Raw genomic sequence first — 19084 nt, forward strand, 5'->3', positions numbered from 1 at the left:
TTTTAGGTAGTCCTTGTTTTATAGTATAGCTTTTAGATTGGTTTATTTTTTGTCTCAGTTATCTTCCTGTGATTAAAAAAAAACCCCAAACCCCCCTAAACCAAGGTCAAGCCTAAAGCTGGCTCCATCAGCCTTCCCATTCTCATGTGTTCTTGTATTTTGTCTTGTAGGGTTTTTTAATTTCATAAATACTTTTTATAGTTAAAGGATCCCCAGAAACAGTATGGGAGCTTGCCTATGAGGTGTGCTGGGCACGCGCCTACTCAGTGCCTCTCTAGACCATCAGTCATGCTTAATTCACCTTAAAAAGATAGTACTCTGTCCTCTACCGCTTCTCCTCACTGAACTTCCTCTTTGGTTCAGTGCTAGTGTGTATCTTGGCAAGGATTGTTGCGCTGCGTAGGTTGGAGAGGGCAATGTGTCATCCCCTAACACCTCTGGCATTTGAGGATTATCTGATCCGGCAGAGGATGCTCGGAGTGGGTGTTGAAAAACCGAAGTGGATCCGTACACTCAGACTCTCTCCCTGCTGTCATGAGCTGGTTGCTTGGCTACCGTCAGAAAGAGCCGGTGACGGCAGGGGGGACTTTACTTGCTGGCTTTTTGCACATACACACAGATACAGAAAAACTGTGGAAAAGAGATACCATTGTCAGTACGGTATAGGTAACGGCAATATTCGGTGCCTGAGGGCTCAGATGTTGGTGGATCCACGCTGTATCACCAGCTGGTGGCAAGTTTTGGTTACCTTAGATAAGGTAAGCACTTACTTTCCTACTGCTGTTTGCAAAACAGCAAAAAGGGAAATATATTCCCTTTAAGACTAAATTCAGATTGCCAAGTTTCCAAACAATTAGGACACTCTCCAGAACAGACAAATATTGTTTTAAAAGTGTTCAATAGGAAAGAATCCAAGAAAAAAAAAAAATTGCCTCTTAGAATATGTTGTACATTGAAACTCCAGCTTTCTTTACTAACCATCTATTTGTTGATTAAAAGATAATTGTATGACATGAAGCCAAAAATCTGATGATATAGAGTATGTGTATTTTATGTTAAACAATGTCTTCTGGTCCACAGTAACAAAAAGAATATAAGACAGTTGCAGTGCAACAAATCCAACACAATAAACAAATCTATACTGCACTTCATCTTACAGGACCTGTATCGCCCACTCTCCTCGGATGATATGGATTCAGTAGGAGACTCAGTGTAAAAGAGAAAATGGAACAATGTTTATGGTTTGTGATTTGGTGAAGGTTTAACATTTTTAAAGAGACTAGCTGCTAATTTACAGTAATAGTGAATTGCACAAAAGAGTTTTGCATATTTAATATTAAAAACATGGGGCCAAATTAATTCGGGGGGGGTGGGGGTATTTTTGGCTTTACCACTGCATTTGAATGCAAGAATTTGTAATGAATGAGCCATTGAATGTGTCCATCAAATACAAAACGGCATTGTGCACACTTTAAGGAACAAAGATTGGATAAGGTGAATATAACGCACAAATCCATAGTGGGCACATTTATGAATAGCACTCTTTTTATCATCTAAGGTACTGATTATATGTTCTGTTTTTAACATAGGTATCTTTATTCATTTTGGTATGAACAGTTAATGAATGCTTTGCTTTTACCAATGAATAGGTAAAATGCAGAAAAGAAAAAACCTGTCATATTAAACTGCTTGCACCACGCTGTCTGATCCCGACACGCACATTTGGAACACTCTAAGTTTAGTCTTTTTATCTAAATGAAAAGAAAATGAAGAAACCCGATGTGGTCACTGGACAAAAAGTAAATGCTTTCAGAGCAGTGTTCAAGTTCTCTTCCGTGCATTACCATCCGATGACTGTAAACAGAAGGGTGTTCACAGGCAACAGCGATGTTTTACCTGGCAAGAGCTGTTCATACTGATCATCCGTGTGTTGCAAGTAAATATGGACAGATTTCTAAACGAGGAAATATGGGGCCCTGCTGGCTAGCAGCATCATCTGACACGCATATGATGACACCTTTTGGAAAAACACATTTTGCCTGAGAAACTAGTGATTATTTTCACTTATGTTAAGGACAGGAACATCATTTTTTATTTGCTGTAATAAGACATTTTATGCATTTTAAAATTAAAGGCTACAGAAATGGTGGTACTGTAAATCATCCTCCTATTGACCTAATTTCTCTGTTTTCGTAATTTCTAGAGGTGGTCATTTTGTACAGCATGAATATGCAAAACTCCTTTAGTGTTAAAGTAGGTCATGCATTATAACCAGTTGCTTAACAAATATCTACTAATTTTATTTGTTTTCTGCTGCTTTATTGTGAGAATCTTAGTCGACTACTTTAATTTACGTAATAACAATATTTCCCATCCTATGTTGCATATTGCTTTAAAATTTTTCTGTTGTATTTAAGCCCATAGTGTAGTGATCACACATTTTTACTGTCTTATAGCTTTCCTTTCAGTATCTCAAAAACTAATGATTTAAGAATTAGAAATAAGTGTGATTCTGATCCTCGACAAAAATCTATAGAGATTATATTTTTGAGCTACTTAGTGGTCATTTAATATATTTTGAAATCAGGAAAATTTACTTAATAGCAGAAAATGTTGAGCTGCCACATGCCAACTTTTAAATCTAGTGAAATAATTTCTTTAGACTGAATTGTCCATAAGAAAATTCAGCAACTCAACAATGTTGGCATGTGATGTTATGGCTTCACTGTATCAATATTGTTTGTTTTTTTTTTTATGGAGGATATTTGCAAAAAGAAGTAAAAGGGCAGCAGAACACAAAACTTACCTTCTCTGTTTTCAATACTTGGTTCCAGTATCACCTGGAGAGAAAGTCATTGCTCTGGCAGGTTTGCTGAAGCAGTTAGGTCATTCCCTTTTGAAATGCACATTTTGCCATTCCTGCTTCAGACTTCAGATCTAAAACTGTTCCCAGGGATAGGAACAGTCGCCCCCCATACCCCGATCCTAAGGCTGTCCTGTTCTACTGAAAAAGTGCGCAGCTGTGAAGTTACTTGCATTTTTGCCTGTTATGAGGGAATGTCTTCGTGAAATGTATTACTTAATCCCAAGAAATGCATATCATGTAAAGGTGCATGGGGATCAGTTTCCAAAAATTCAGACAACTCCACCAGCCTGAAAAAAATACTTAATGACATTTTGAAAATTGTTTTTTCCTGTCAAGAAAATAAATCGCAGGAATTTTATTTTTCCTCCCCTCTCCCATATAGGCTACTGCTGCTTAAGGCAGTTTATTAAGAATGTTTCTTCTGCACAGGGAGCACAGATTGCCAGCAAACCTGAATCCCACGGCTTTGCTTAGCTGTGGAAAAGAAAAATGGACCTTATATCAGTAATTGTTATCATAGCGAGTTCTCCATCAAGACTGTTTAAAAGAATATGCTAGTCCATAACATTTAATCATTTCAACATATGACTTGTATTAAGGGGCTATTCAGGGGCAATATGTATCATTAATATTTCATTTAAGGAATGAAAGTCCCTTAGAGATTGAAAAGGTACACTGTTTATAGACTTTGAGATCCCTTTTGTGTGGAATGTAATTCCCATTATACACGAGCAGAAATGAAATGTTTCTTTTGAGCAAGACCAGAAGGTTTCAGTTTATGGTTGAAACTGAAATTGTGTTTCTTGATGCTGTAGTTCTGCTTGCAACAGCACAGGTTTTAGTTTGCTCCTAGATTTCATTGATTTCATTAAATAACAGAATAGCTTAAGCAACTTTATAGTGTTTGAACCTCTTCTAGTTCTCTGTATGCTGCATTATTTGTGCCTACTCTAAGGTGATTATGATGTAGCTAAAGAGTCTTGTATAGATTGTGAATGCTTTGCTTCCCTTTGAGCTTTATGAATACTTATGATTATTTCCCTAATGCTTTCTGCAACTTTTTGGGGTTTTTTTAATCTCTTTTCTTCTTCTTTTATGCAACAAAGAGTTCACATGTGAAGCACAGAATGTGTATGTTTATATTTACACACGCACACATAGATTAATGGCTTTCAAACCCATGCACAGTTATGTCACATTTGTGGCTTTAAACAAATATGCGGGGAAAATGTATTAATGGGAGGATGTTCATCTGGTGGGATTTGCTATAGCTCTGTTAAAGTCCGTGGAGCTGCACCAGCCTGTACGTGCTGAGCAGCTCCCTCGAGGAAGTCTGTACAATTTTAAGAGACCTCATGTACAAACGAGGGCTAAGTTCTGCTCGGTTTTAAATCAGTGGCAAAACCACGATTAACTCCAAGGTGGGAAGGGTAGGACCTTATGCACAAATATATATACACAGACAAAACATTAATCCTAAATTTGAAGTGGTATTATTTTGACATGTTCAGACTTGTGTCTCCTCTGGAACTGCACTGTTCTGCAGTGTGTTAAGCCATGCAATATTAGGATTTTGTTGAAATCAGTAAAATCTTTAACATTCATTATCCAATGTGAAAATCACTTTTCAATTTGTAAAATGATTTGGCGACAGCACCTTATATTCAGTTATTTTTCTCTTTAAGCCATTTTCACAGGGCATATGTGGCTGTAAAATTAAAAGTTCTGGGACATTAATATTGTGGCTTTAAGAAAAGATACATAATGTTAAACAGCCTTGAGGAACACCTGGGTTGAGATTGTGTGGCGTAACAATTAAACTAAATAATAGTGTTTGCTTTTACAGTTTCATACTTCACACTGCGATGTGAACTTTATATAGCGCAGTATGTTACAAAAAATGTCCTCAAACTCTAAATATTAAAGTGAATTAACAGAAAAGAACCTCTCTGATCAACCCAAGTTTACTGTTTTGTCAGAAACAGCAGAGAAGTGAACAAACAGAAAATCTTTATGGTGCTAAATAACCTCGTCACTTGATAAATACTTAGATTAATGTTGTCTGTGCTTTTTCTTGTATCCAGTTAACGGTATACAACCAAATACAAGATTGTTCTTAATTTCACCTTCGCTTTCAGTTTATCTGTTATTGATGGGATGAGATCTTGTAATTACGAGCGATCGATAGAAAAATAACCTTATGTCACGCAGCCAGCGGTAGCTTTACACGCGGAGCAAAGCGAGCAAGTGGTTGCCACACTCTTTGGACATGGGTGTGCTGCCCCGCAGGAAAGCCCTCCGTTCGGAAAGCAGGGCTTGCCGAGCAGAGCAGAGGCTGCTCTGAGCTGTGCTTGCTGTCGTAACGCCTTTCGGTTTGCCTCTCTCACCTTGCACCTGATCTCAGACCGGCTGAGCGCCCTAACTCCCCGCGGAAGGCCATGGGTATGTAGATACATGTGTTGTGTACTCGCACGTTAGCGAAGGGTTACAAACACACGCGGCGCACACGTACATATTCGTATGCATTTTAGTGTCTGTATTTGCGCATGTTGATTATATTCAAATTTGCTTAAATTAACCCTCAGCAGTGACGTATGAAAAAAGCTGTACTGTATTCAGCGTGTACTTGTTGTCTGATGTTATATGAGGTAATTAGTTTGTGGTTTGCCCTGCAATACAGTGTTTTGGAATTTGGACTCTAGTGAAAGAGGAGCTAACGATGTTTGTGCTAAGGCCTCTTCGTTTTGTTAGTTGCACTATGATATTGTAAATATTGGCACATTTACAACATAAGTTTAAGATTTTACAAAGTTATGCATACAATTATTTTTTTTTAAAGAAAAGTGCTTGGATATTTGCTTTTTAAAATATACCATTTTTGTATTAATGTGACGCAGGAAACCAAAAAGCAAGCTGTTGATTTATCAACAAAAAAAAATGTAAAACTTGCAAAAATAAATGCCGATGAATGTTTTATTTCATTTAATCAGCTGAAGAAAATCACCTTCATTTTTGTGCCATTGTTTCATCATACTGTGTTGTACTTGTGTTTCATATTTGACCATGTCATCCTGGTTGCAATTTGTTGTTTCGCTAGATTTAACATTACTCTAGATTATTGTAAGCTGTGTAATAAATATATTTAAAAAATACACACTGTTCAGTGAGTTTATTTTGGAAATGTGATTAACAGGCTTTAAAAAAATACTTGCAGTTGGTATGGCTTGTTCATTCTGGATCAGCATTGTCCATCTAACAGTTCACTTAGTATAAGCATATGGGATTCATGCCTCCTAAATGGTTCCTTTAAATAGCAGATGCATTCAGTGCTTTTTTAAATAATAAACTCTGGGCTCTGGTGTGTAGATGTAAAAGATCCTTCAAGGAAGAATTTCATTTCTAACAAGTCTTTTGGAGACAGTAAATATACCTGCCTCGAATTGCTTACGGGTAAGTTTGTGTGGACGCGACGGGATAGATTTGAAGTATGAAGTGGGAAATAAGTAGAGTGTATCCGAAGTGAGGTACAGCGCTCTGCTGACAGCTCAGCTAGAGCAGCCTCCTCTTAAGACAAGTATTAGGAAAATATGCCTATAAAAAGCTAAGAGTGCTGAAACATACCCACGGTGTTTTAAAAAAAGTACCTTGTTTTCTTGATATATCTTTCCACTCTTTAAAAATATGTATCTATATCCCCGTGTTATTTTTTTTGTGTTTGGCGGGGGCAGGGGAAGAGAGATGTTACGATTTCTGACATGTCATCTGCCAGTCTGATGCTTCAGCTGATGTTCAGATACTCTCCGAGAGGAAACTGTGGGCCTGATAAAAATTCAAGTTTTGAAACCCTCTTGGTTGCTAGTAAATAGGTCTGCCTAAAAAAAGACATAAAGCCATAGAAAGGAAACAGCACTCTAGAAATGAGGAAAAGAAGATAGAAAATAATTGAGGTTTCTTTCACTACCAAGTAACAGTTAAGAATACTAGGACAGCTTTTAAAATACAACTGAAATAGATAAAAAATAAAAGTGGTGATTGTGCTGTGCCCTTAATTAGGTGGAAAAAATAAGAACCCCCTTTGATGGGCTTTCAATTTTTATGCTGTAGTTGAGTGGAAAATTTTACCTGTGTGTAACTTTAGAAAAGGAAGAAGGAAGCCTTCACATTGCACTACTGCACATGTAACTTTTTATGTTAACGGCAGTATGGATACAGTAATGACAGGTCAACTTCCGATACCATGAATCTGATACATAACATTTTTTTTAGATCATCAATCTTTTCTGGAGGATGCCAAAGGCTGAGTGAGCCTACAGTCTGAGTTATGGCTCAGCTATGGAAGCAGCTGTTGGGAGCTAGCGGAGGTTAGATTTAAGTTTACTGTTAAATACCATATAGGAAACTATGTTGGTCTTTCAGAATTGCCTTGTTACACAAATCAAATGAGTGCATAAGCAGTCAGTGCTGCAGCTTAATAAGAATATCCTAATAAAACAAAGTGCTTCAGCTTGAAAATTTAAGTGCAGTCTGTCCGCCCCGTTTCCTTGCAAACTCTCCCATTTGTGCCTCTATCCCTCAAAGAAAACCAACACAAGTTCCTGAATGACACACGCCGGATTATTGCTTGTGTCATTTGAACTTAATCTCTTCTCCAAGCTGTGTAAATCCTGAATTGCAAAAATGAACAGAAAAATATCATTTCCCTATCTAGGGCCTCTCTTAAGTGAAGTGTGTAACAAGACAGGGCAGGATGTAGAACTGCGGATAAGTAGCAGGTCTGCATACATTTTTTATTATTCCTTTCCAGATGAAGCAGTTTCTAAATAAATTTGGATCTGATGTGTCAGTTTAGTGCGGTGTCCAAATTTGAAAAGAATACAATTGCATCATTTCTCTTTCTATACAATGAATTCCATTGGCTTCCATTCTTTCGGCATGAAGATTGTGGATCTGATGTTTCTCCATGAAGTAATTTTTTGCCAGCTCTGTACTGTTTACATGAAAACTTTTTTCCCTGTCTTAGCTGGCTGGGCCAAAAAAAATGTAAGCGATTAAACAAAAGAAAATCAAAAACATTTTTTGCTGGATCAAGTTGGGAGAGAGTTTCACTATAACCCTTTGCTTCTGTCTAAATATAATAATAATAATAATAATAATAAAGTCTTCTTAAAAGTTGCATCAAAATATATCACTTTACTGTTTTAAACCAGCGTCCTCTGTTTTATTTTTTGTTCTCTGGAGATGTACCATTTTGTTGTATTGACTCACTTATTTCTTGCTTAACGCTGTTACATATTACAGGAATTTTCTGAGCCCATCAAAGTCCTTCAAAGCTAATACCTGCACTGGACTGTTGTCTTTATTTTACCATTAACCGTGATGATCTTTAGGCTAAGGAATTGGCTATGTCAGGAATTTATGACGGCCACCTTGCACAGGTTATTTATAATGAGACTGAACACTAGTATGGGCTCCAAAAGAGGTGAGCGGCGTTGCTTAACTGTTTAGTTTGGGGTTTAATGCTATTTATACTTGCTGTGTTGAACTTCATCTTCCACGTATTACTGTCACACATAGCTTTTTGTATGTGGTTTTTTTTTTTAAATTCTGTAGAATTTTTTGGAATAGAGAAAATCTTAGGAGGCATCATTTAAAGACTTTAATAATTCCCTTACCCTGAGCCTCCTTCCTGAATTTACACTTTTACTAATTTTAATCTTCGCTTCATTAAGCCCATTTCTAAAAGAGAACAACTCTGCATGAGATCCAAACTTACCATTACACCTGTGTGCATTTCTGTTACTCACATTTCATCCAGATGCTTCCTTCATGTTAGGAAAATACAAAGGAATCTATTGTTGAGAGACTTTGTAGACTCCATATGCGCTAATAAAGGTTTCGAGAGGTTTGGAAAATATAATGCAGTGTTTGGAGTTTAAGATTCAGGAATCTGAATTGCATTAACAAACTTCCTAGTCATACTTGTTTAAGTTTCTTTTCATAACTGCTGATACTGGTAGTCCACAAGAATAATTCCTGCTGTGTAATTGGAGTGGAATTTTAAGATTAATTTAGGACGAAGGTGAGTATGGGGAGACAGAAATTCCAGTAATATTTCTTTTTCTGCCTTTTTTTCATGGATTTAGCACAATTTCCACTGAGATACAAACTATTTACAAAACAGTTGCTAGCTAAATCTCCCAGCGAGACATGGATGAAACTCTATAGCGCTAATGTTTCCATTCACATCAATGAGATGTGTGGTGTGCTGGCCATCTGTTATATAAACCCGAATAGGATCTGAAATCCTTACACCAAAGACCTGATTTTTTTATCCCATCGCTTTTATGGAGGTGTGCCATAAAAACGACCATGTGCTGGCAACCTGTGCAACTGGACCCCTTTAAATCTGTGTAAAAGTGATGACATTTCAAGCACCTCAGCATCTCTTAAAATTAAAACAGCTAATTGCATTAAGGTCTGTGTGTTGAAGAGATTATACTCTTGCTTAGAGTTTGTTTTTACCCCCTTTCCCCATCTGCAATATCCCTGATGGGGTCCACAGCTGTGAGAGCAACAGTGTGCACGACAGACTGCCTCACGATTGGCAAGCCAACTGGAAGGAACACCGAGACCCGCAAGGATTGCTGGACCCGCAGGGCTTTCAGCTTGTGAGAACAACGAGCTAATTAAAGTCTAAATAAATGGAATGTCCTTCTAGCTGAAGTAAAGATAAATAAATAAATGCCTGCCTGTTGTTCCAGAGGACTGAATAAAGACGAAAATATTTGTGTCGTGTTTACCTAGTAACGTCTCTTTAATTGTGAAAGGGGGTCCGTCAGCAGACTTGGTGAATATATGCAAATGTATAGTTCCTGATTTCTTTTTAATCTGTTGTTTTAATAGGAGGGGTTCAGCAAAGGTAATGAGAAGTATGCATTTTCTTAATATTTTTCAATTCATTTAAAAATTTTAAAATTTGAAGTTTTAAAAATCTCAGTATGTATTTTTAGCAAATGTCTTCTCACCTACTGCTTCCTTGTCACCGGCGAGCTCTGCTTCTGCTCACACGCTGGTGCTTCGCACACAGATCTCACTGAAGGGGCTATATGCTTGCTTTGCAGACCTATGGTACAGTATATGCTCCTAATGCATCACTGTAGCTCTTCAGTTATGCCTATCATCTTAGCCTTCCCATCCTTATGTAGTGTCAATAAGAAAAGAAATGGGGGCACTTAAAATGATCTCATATTGATGTTTTATTTCCTTTAAATTTTCTGTGGGCCTCTTCTTTTTTTTAGTTTCTTTAACTAAACCTAGGCTAAATGCATATTTAGGGAGCTATACCTAAGACAGATATTTAGGAGTGAATTTAATTTCAGTCGTGTGTAGGCCATTAAGAATATTTGTATTTAAAGTGAAGCACTTGCTGAAGCGCTTTGCTGAAATGAGCCCTCGAAGGAGCCTAATTTTGGAAGGGCTGAGCAGTCACAGTTCTCAGCTAAACCTCGTCTTGAGAAATTAGGTTCCCAGATAGAAATCTGAGTCTCTCTAGGCACGCATTTTGAGATGTGGCCACCGAGTTAAGTCTCAATTTTCACGTCTCCCATTCTTATAAATGAGAAAAATGGGGGTGCGAGACTCCACAAAGAGACCTGTCAGACTGCTAAAGAAAGCTGCAGAGGTGTGTAGGCGGCAGTCTTGACCCAACATCTGCTGAAAAGTGTAATCTCACTGTTTAAAATGCAAAAAACTGAAAGAAGTAGTTGTTTGATCATCTATTGAAAACCTAGCACTAACCTTTTTGTGTTGTACCCCGTAAGTGTTGTAAAGATTCATTCCCAATTGTATATGTAACAAATATTAAACATATTTAAATTGTAATTCCTTTAAGAAAATACTGTGGAGTGGGAAAAGAAGTAAGAAATTGGATGCCTGGTCTAGGAAAACAAACAGACACAGCAGAATGAGTAGAGAAAACATGTTTTTCTGCTTATTTTACAAGCAGGAGTGTGAAGGAAACAATTCTCTCATTACACGTGTATAAAAATAGGCTTTGAGAGTGACTTCGCCAGGCATGAGAACTCCTAGCATTTTCCCATTACCTTGATCCTCATCTGCTCATTTGTTCAAAAATGAACCAGAGGTAAGTTTTTACTGAGACGTCCCACAGAGTTTAGCACAGGAATAGCACATACATAAACACGTCCTAATCATGAAACAAGGGCAGCAGTGCCTTAGTGAACTGCATGAAATCAGTCAGTGCTCATTTCTGTTGTCAAGAGGCAGCAAAGCATTCCAAAAACTGATGAACACAATTTTTAATTCTGGTCAAAGCTCAGAAGAAATGCTTGGATGGATGAAAAGAATGAGCTGGGGTTGATTAAAAGAAAGAAAAGGCAAAGAATCTCTTGGTAGATGGGATGTGCAAGCTCTCAGGATTATTTAGTGAAAAATAGGCCAAGTTCAGCCTTTGTCTAAATCATCTGACCTTGATCTATTGTGGGAGAAATTAAAAGTTAGTCTGCTCAAATGAATTCAGCATACTGGCCAGCTCTTAACTCTGCTGTCTGCCTTCTCCTTGGCTCCATACTCTGCAAAAATCCCAACTGCTGCATCGATCGTTATTCTTGCTCCAGTCGTCGGCTGTGCTCTGCGGTGGCAGAGGAGAGACATCATTCCAAAGAAGCTGTATTAAATTTGTGAAGGGGATTGGCACCCTGATTGTGGGCATCCAGATACCTTGCGAACACAGATAAGGAACTGTTAGTGTTAGTTACATGCAGGACAGCCTGCAATGTATGTACTATATAGATTGAAGGGGGTAATTAAATACTGCAGCACTTTGTAACCTTTCAGCATGCAAACTATGTGAACCCAAGAAAGTTTTAGTTTTGGAAATCCTCTGAATACTTCTCACTTATGTTGCAACACGAGGACCTGAGGAAATGCCCAGTTTTGCTGTAAGTTTAAAGGGCCACTGTTACATTTGTAGCTTCCTCTGGTTTCCTTTGAAGATGGAAGAATCCTGAAGATATGTTTGTATAGTCATTACGCAGCACAGGATAAAAGTTTTGGGTGAAATCCAGTCCATCTGATATGTCTGTATAGTTTCAGCCATCTAGATGTGTGATGAAGCAGTCTTCCTAAAGTACGTGCCTAGAGTCCGTACGTAACTGATAGACATTGATAGGTGCTTTGGAAGGCTTCCCTAGTGAGATCCTGCCTGCTATACTTTTGGCGTCCAACCTGGGTGGCTACAAGTCTCCTAGAGCTACCTGTAGAGATACCATCCTCCCCCATTAACTGTATAGGCAAACGTAGACTCTTGCTGTACAAATACTTAAAACCAAGGTGCAGTCTCATGCCGCAAGTGAGCCATAGCCAAGCAAATGCTTTTCCAAACAAGCAAATGTTATTCACCCTGACATTTTGTTTTCTCCATACATTACCATAATGATTTGTCCCAGAACACAACTGGGGAGGATTCACCAGAGGGAGGTTTGCAAAAGTGAGGAATTCTGCCCATAACAAAGCCAACTTCAGTCAAAACAGACATTCGTGCTTCTAGTGCCTGCTGGGTTAACGATGTCACTGAGAACAACGGGCTCCTGCCTGCAGAGGGCATACAGCTCCTCAGTTTTCCCTGCCAAAATCTGTGTGGAATAGGGAGAAACTAATGGCCCGTACATAAAAAGGTTGCTGCACATGATGGGATATCTCCATGTATGCGGGGGTACCAAAAGTGTAATTTCAGTGGAAAAATTGGACTCTTCCCAAGCATCCACATATCCTTCCACCAAAATAAATTGATAGTTTACATAGGGAATGCTGAAGTATCTCCAGGACGTGTGTCCAGCAGGAACGTGCTGTCGGTAGTCGTGCTCCTTAAAAATCATCTGTTTTCATTTGTGTCTCTCCATTTCCAGAGCTCCCAACACAGTGGCTCCTCTACCTCATTAGCATCCACCAAAGTTTGCAGCTCTATGGATGAAAATGATGGACCTGCAGAAGGTAACATTTGAAGGCTGACATTTCAAAGCAGTCAATGTAGTGATAACAGCAGCTGTGTAGGAAATGAGTCATTCTTCCTGCCGGAGAAGGTGGGAGCATTGCGGGCTGGATGACTCTTTGTGAGGAGGCTCATCAGTCTTAGCAAACCAGTTAGGTTCACTCTGGATCAGATTTGATGTGGACATCACTATTCAGAGGTGTTTTTGTCGCAGGATGCTCGAGATACTAGTTCTGCAGGTGACGCAGTGCTGACTGGATTATTTCAGTAATTTTTTGTCTCATCTGTCATGGTACTAAAGAACATAGCGCAGTCCTGGGTCTTTACTCAAAAATGATTAGTCTCACCCTGTACTAAGGCTTTGAGAAGTTGGCTAAGGGATAGTGTCTGCTCGAAGACTGCCAGTTCACACGCACATATACGTAAGTGCGTGTGTATGTTCCTGTCCGACAGTAACTCTTCATGCTGCCTGTGAATTCAGGCAAACCCCAGCCTCCTGGTATTGTGACGTTCACTTTTAATACCAAAATGGAACAGAGGACAGATAAAGGTATGGTTAAAAATGCTGTCTTAAAGAGTGTAAATTCAAGTCACATTTCTGAGAGGCTTTTTTTTTTTACGTTACGATATTTATATAGTAGTTTGTATCAGCTGCAGTTTACAGTCAGCTTTTAGAGGCATGTTAGGTATTTGTAACACTCTATTTCAAATGCATTTAAAAATAATGGTACATGAATGAGCACTAAAACACATGAAACTACAAACTTTTCTTATGCTTAAACACTGTGTAATGCAATTTTACCTAAACATCTGGTGCCCAGGTTGCATGCGAGGTAGTATTATTGAGAACATTTGTTTAAAAACTAAATATTTAGTATTGGGGGAGGGGGAGAACTAGCACTTAGCACATGAGGAGTTTTATGGATGTCTCAGTTTACAGGATGTAATAAAATAAGTGCTTGAGTGTTGGACTTCTTTGGTACATATATTTAATCATGCTGTGTCAAGGAGTTCCAACCCTTTTTGGAGGCTCGTCTGCGCTTGTGCAGTTCACAGAGACCTTTTCATAATTAAAAAAATACAATTTTGGTTTTGTCCTGGGGGCATATTGCAATGGGAATGGTAACTATGTGACACTCGAATGGTGGTATGTTTGAGCCCCCAGAAGTCTTATTTTTCATTATTGTATCTGTGTGAAACCTGTTGAGTATATACAATGTCAGCAGCATGGTTTCACTGTACAGTAAGTGAGATACTGACTCTGAATGGTTTCCAGGCTCCTAAACCACAGAATTAAAATGCATGTTATGTGCAACATCTGTGTTTCCTTCACTAACAATAAAAATGTACTAATGATTCTTTCAGAAGTGTTGGAGGAAGGTTTCCAGGTTCCAGCATCGATAGCAGAGCGATATAAAGTTGGAAGGACTATAGGAGATGGAAATTTTGCTATTGTGAAGGAGTGTATAGAAAGGTGAGGAGGATAATATGCTTATTACTGTAAAAATAATCATTAATGTCATGCTTTTTCTAGATTATGTCTTTATTTGTCAAATATGGGATGTGGAATAAGGTAATGTCTCAACACCAGATGCCGAAACTAGACTAATGCCCTCTCATACGAAAAAAGAGTGAGTCCAAGGGACAATCTATGAATTTAATTCTTTGTGGGATTTATATGTTGGGTTTTTTCTACTGCACTCCACATGATTTTACCAGTTCTTTGTGTTAAATCTTTCTTGTTGCACTGAAATAACATATTTTCTTACAGTATATTCTTGCAACTCTTCCTTTAAATTAGACCAATGAAACATTTCACATGTAGGAGCATTCTGTGAAGACGTCAGGAAGTTTTATCTGTGCGGTGTAGTGGTGGTGGTCAGCACAAAGAGTGGACTTTGGATCCATCTATTCTGCCATCTGACATGGAGGAGTAACCTCTTCCATGCTTATCTTTAATGAAACGGGCATCTATCTCCAGTTTGCCTGCTTTATGCCATTATATGAGCTCTATCCAATTTTAGGAGCCTGCACTGCAGACATCAAAATCTAACCTCTTCAGTTCCCTTTACTGTTAAGAGGTGAGAACAGTCACCCTTAAAGACTGATTTTAGGCATCCGCTCCAGGTTAGAGAAGTCACAAGTCACCTCAAATGTCGGTGCTGCTGAAAGCGTCCAGGTTGACTAGCTCAGGTGTTGGTTTCTAAATCTGGTCAGGCAGGTCATGAACCAGGTTTGAAGTGGCTCTGCCCAGCATTAAGAGGGTAAAAACAGGGAACAAAGACAGAAATGCTCTGAGCAGATCCGCAGGTGCCTTTTGGTGGTATTGTTAAAAGTAGGAGAACATGGGGTGAAAAAGATAGAAGGTATGTGAAATGATTGTAAGATTGCTCATGTTAGATAGTAGCAATGCAGAGAAGGTAAAAAAACCTGTCAGAGCTAGAGATGTCCAAAAGAAAGAACAATAGAGATGTCAAGATCTGATAAAGAAATTCCACGATTGAAGTTTTATATCCCCTATTACCATATCCTAGGGAGGGAACTCTTACAGAAGACTGCAACCTCACCTTTGGGCTCAAAGAACTTTTGCTCTTAAGCCTGTAAGAATGTGATATTAACCCTAGAGAGTAAGTCAAGATTAGATCTCTTGGCAGATGATGATAAATTAGTTTGGCTGCTTTTAGAGTCTCTTTGGGAAAAGACAAGTCCCGCTCTGCATCTGAAAGAGTCTGGCAAGTTGGAGACCATGAAGACAGCTGTTGGGGAAGGGGGGAAGAGTGGATTTTGTATCAGCTGACAGTGTGCTTGTGGGACTTGGCCAAAGCTCTTGTGAGGCCTTTAGAGCTCTGTCAGAGTGAGTTCATGGTGGAGCTGGTCACCTGGAGAGCGATAGCTGTTCAGATCAAACCCCAGGGTCTGAACACTAAACTGGGGAATACGGAAACCTAAAGAAAGTAAAGCAATATGAAAACAAGAAAGTGCTGTAAAACCCTATGGAGGGGGCAGGACCGACAAAAAACATGGATGGAAACATATAACTAAGAAAAGAGAAAAAGGCAAGCTAAAAGTAAAGTGAGTAGTGACTGACAGAAACAGATTACAAAATTTACAAAATAAAAAATGGTTGAGGTTTTGAGACACTGTCATTCAGCTGAAAATGCCAGTTGTTCTGAGAGACAGTTCAAATGTGCTAGTGTGCATTTTACAACTGTTTCTCAAGCTGAGAAAAAAAGACATGAAGAAAATTAAATATAGGTCACACCAGAGCTAAAAATAATACTGATTACAATATCCTCGAGAGCTTAAATGAAAAACTGTTTCCTGTCCTTTTGTCTATCCTCCTGGTCCCAGAAGTATCCGATAACACGATGTATCTAGTGAATATGTGCTCAAATAGCATGATAACTCAGGTATTCCCAGATACATACTCTTTTAGTCTCTGAGCCATACCATTCCGTAGATCCCATTCATATCAGAAAGTTACTACTTTGGGAGAGCTTGAAAATTAAAGTAGAATTATTTCTGTTAGTTTCCACTTCTAAAGCAGTATACCCTTGCTATCACAAGTGTGCAATAAGAAATTAAAGGCTCAGAGGGTAAATTAAAGCCAGTACATGTAAAACCCCTTCAAAAACATTCTTCACGGTCTTTCTAAGCAGAAAACACCTCACTTCAAAGTCTGATATGTCCATCATTTGCAGAGCCAGAATTGATGGGGTGATACTTGGGACAGAGGACTTTTCCACTTTCTTCTGATGTACAATTCCTGCGTGCATTAGACTTCAAAGAAATAGCGCTGTGAGGTGTTAAGCAAGTAGGAATGGGTCTTGTTACACATCTTCACTGATCACATGGATACTTCTCCGTAGCTGTGGAGACCAGCCCGTGTGCACTGGTTAGCCACTCTGATACTTCAAATGGGTGCACAGGCATTTTCCTGTGCCAACAAACAGTCCAAATAGACACCAAAAACCATCTTCAAAATTTTCACGTGGGGACTTCTAAATCCCATCCTGTGCATCTGTGAGCGCACGGGCACGCACACACACATACAAATACATTTAAAGCACACACAAAAATAATGAAGATAGATTTTTCTCTCCGGTGCAATGGAAATATCCATGAACCTTGCAAAAGGTTAAACCAGCCAGGGAGCGTGGCACAGAGCCTTCTCGTGAGCTAACTAATAGGTCTAACTCCATGCCCTGCATTAGTGCGGTTGGTCCAGACTTATCCAGCCATAACGTGTTTTCTACTTCGCGTGGCACCTTTTTATTGTTTGGGTTGAGTGATAGGTGAGAGGTGATATGCCCATTTCGCTGTGCGTTTCTGGCACGGCTGTGCATATTTTTTGGCAGGTGTGTAAGTTGCAGTGCTGCTGACAGCCTGTGGTTCTGCAGCTTTTTAGGGGAAAGGATTTGCATTATCTTAGCTTTAATTTTCTTTTTACCAAAACAAAGAGCAGTCAGAGTTGTCATCTGCTCGTTACATATCTGCTCCATCGTATGCGCAATTTGTCCTGTGGTGTTTTTATATGTGTTCATTTTTAACTTTCAGATACTTCCAAATTCTGACATTTCCTCACTAGCTCAGATTTCCCGGTGTTTAGGAGTACATGGAGTCTCCCATGGCCAACAAAAACCATCAATTTACTTTCTCATGACAGAAAGGAAGCATTCCTAGGGCAACTAAGGAGCTTGAAAGAGACTCCTATTGAAAGAGGGCATATTTTGTCTGAGTTTGAACCCCAAATATCTTAATTTCTAACATCCTCCTTCCATTCCTCAAAAATAGTGTCCATATCTCTGCATGTCCCCTCACTGAGCTGGGTCTGTAGCCACCAAACAGCAGCATGTGTGGAGTGCAGCCCCTTTCTGGGAGCTGTAGCATTAAACCCCTTTGTGGGGGAGTACAGATATGAGAAGTTTTTTGCTTAAGTCTGGAACAGCCATGCTGTACCTTTTTTTTTCCAAGTCATAAAACTCATCATCCAGTGTGGTTTCTTTGCACAGTCTTTTAATCGATGTTTTAACACAGATTGTCTTTGCTCCCTGCTGACCTAGGAACTGAAACAGAATTAATATTTTGGGTTGTTTTTCCTTTTTACTGAAGTCCCCATTTTCCCTTAAATTAATACCTAGTGGTACATCATTGCCAGAGGAGGTCTCCATGCTTAAATATGGCAATGAAAATGCCCAGTTGTTTTCCTTTTCCTAATGCAGTGCTTTCAATTTATGACTCACTTTGCATGTCCTATTTGACAGACTGTGTACACTTTTAGGTATGTTCATTTCTCTGTTTAACTTATTACATATCTATTTAACGTATCAATTTAACTATGTTTTTCTAAATGAAGAATGAAAAAAAATCACCCCATATGCTTGAGAGGTTATTTATTTCTTTATTTTTTTAACCAAACATATGCCTAAGGGCAATGGTTTAGACTTTTGTAAACTCTTTAGGTTTTATTACAAAACCTAATAAGTAAGAGCTTTTTCTTGTCTTATCCCTTCTTAATTTAACCTTATAGTGCAACTAGAGCTTGTGAGCAGAGCTTCCTGGTATCATCCTTACAGCCAGCTTCTGGTTTTGTAACTTGGTTAAGAAATGGAAGTTGATATTGTGAACTTGTCTACAAGCTTAGTTTTCTAAGTTAGCATTCTATCTAATAAATATCTATGTTTGTGGTAGTGATAAATATTACATGGTTTAAAAAAAAAAACAAAACAAAAAACCCCACCTAAAAGGAAGTATTTTCTCATCCTGAACTAATTCTCTATAATTTCTTAATGTCTCCAGAACCTTTCATATTCTGTCCCATAAACATCGTATTTAACTCTGCTAGGTATCATATACTTACTGAACACATAAAACATTATTCCAGTGACTGACTTTTTTATCTTAGCAGTTGTGAATGCTAAGATAAAACAAATGACTCTTCCTTTTAAATAAAAACAAAATAAATGTATTTTCCATGGCTTGTATTTTTTTGTTTAATAGAAAACAAAACTTTTTGGTTTTGAGATTTGGATCTGTAAATACTATACAATATTTTTACATAAAACTGCAGAAGAAGAAATAACAAATACCACTACAAAATGAAAAAACAAGTGATTTTGTATAAAAAAAAATTGAAATGCCTTCATTTAAAAAAAAAAAAGCTTAATGTTTTTTTCCCAGGCGCAGGTATTCAGTAAATTTGGCTCAAG

At 38.4% G+C, this 19084-nt stretch overlaps 1 protein-coding gene across 4 annotated transcripts in view; it reads left to right on the plus strand.

The window, feature by feature from the left end:
* DCLK1 (doublecortin like kinase 1) overlaps positions 1-19084 on the plus strand; it is a 263171-nt gene that overhangs the window by 196453 nt on the left and 47634 nt on the right. For 3 of the 4 annotated variants that reach the window (XM_054808104.1, XM_054808100.1, XM_054808112.1), the window contains 2 exons: positions 12793-12877; positions 14241-14349. In XM_054808104.1, the coding sequence (XP_054664079.1) occupies positions 12793-12877; positions 14241-14349 (194 nt within the window). Of the gene's footprint in view, positions 1-1159; positions 1768-12792; positions 12878-14240; positions 14350-19084 lie in introns of those variants that run through there. The other variant, XM_054808122.1, reaches the window with a different exon arrangement.

The sequence above is a fragment of the Grus americana genome, chromosome 1 (assembly GCF_028858705.1).
Source record: "Grus americana isolate bGruAme1 chromosome 1, bGruAme1.mat, whole genome shotgun sequence".
In the NCBI taxonomy this organism is placed as follows: domain Eukaryota; kingdom Metazoa; phylum Chordata; class Aves; order Gruiformes; family Gruidae; genus Grus; species Grus americana.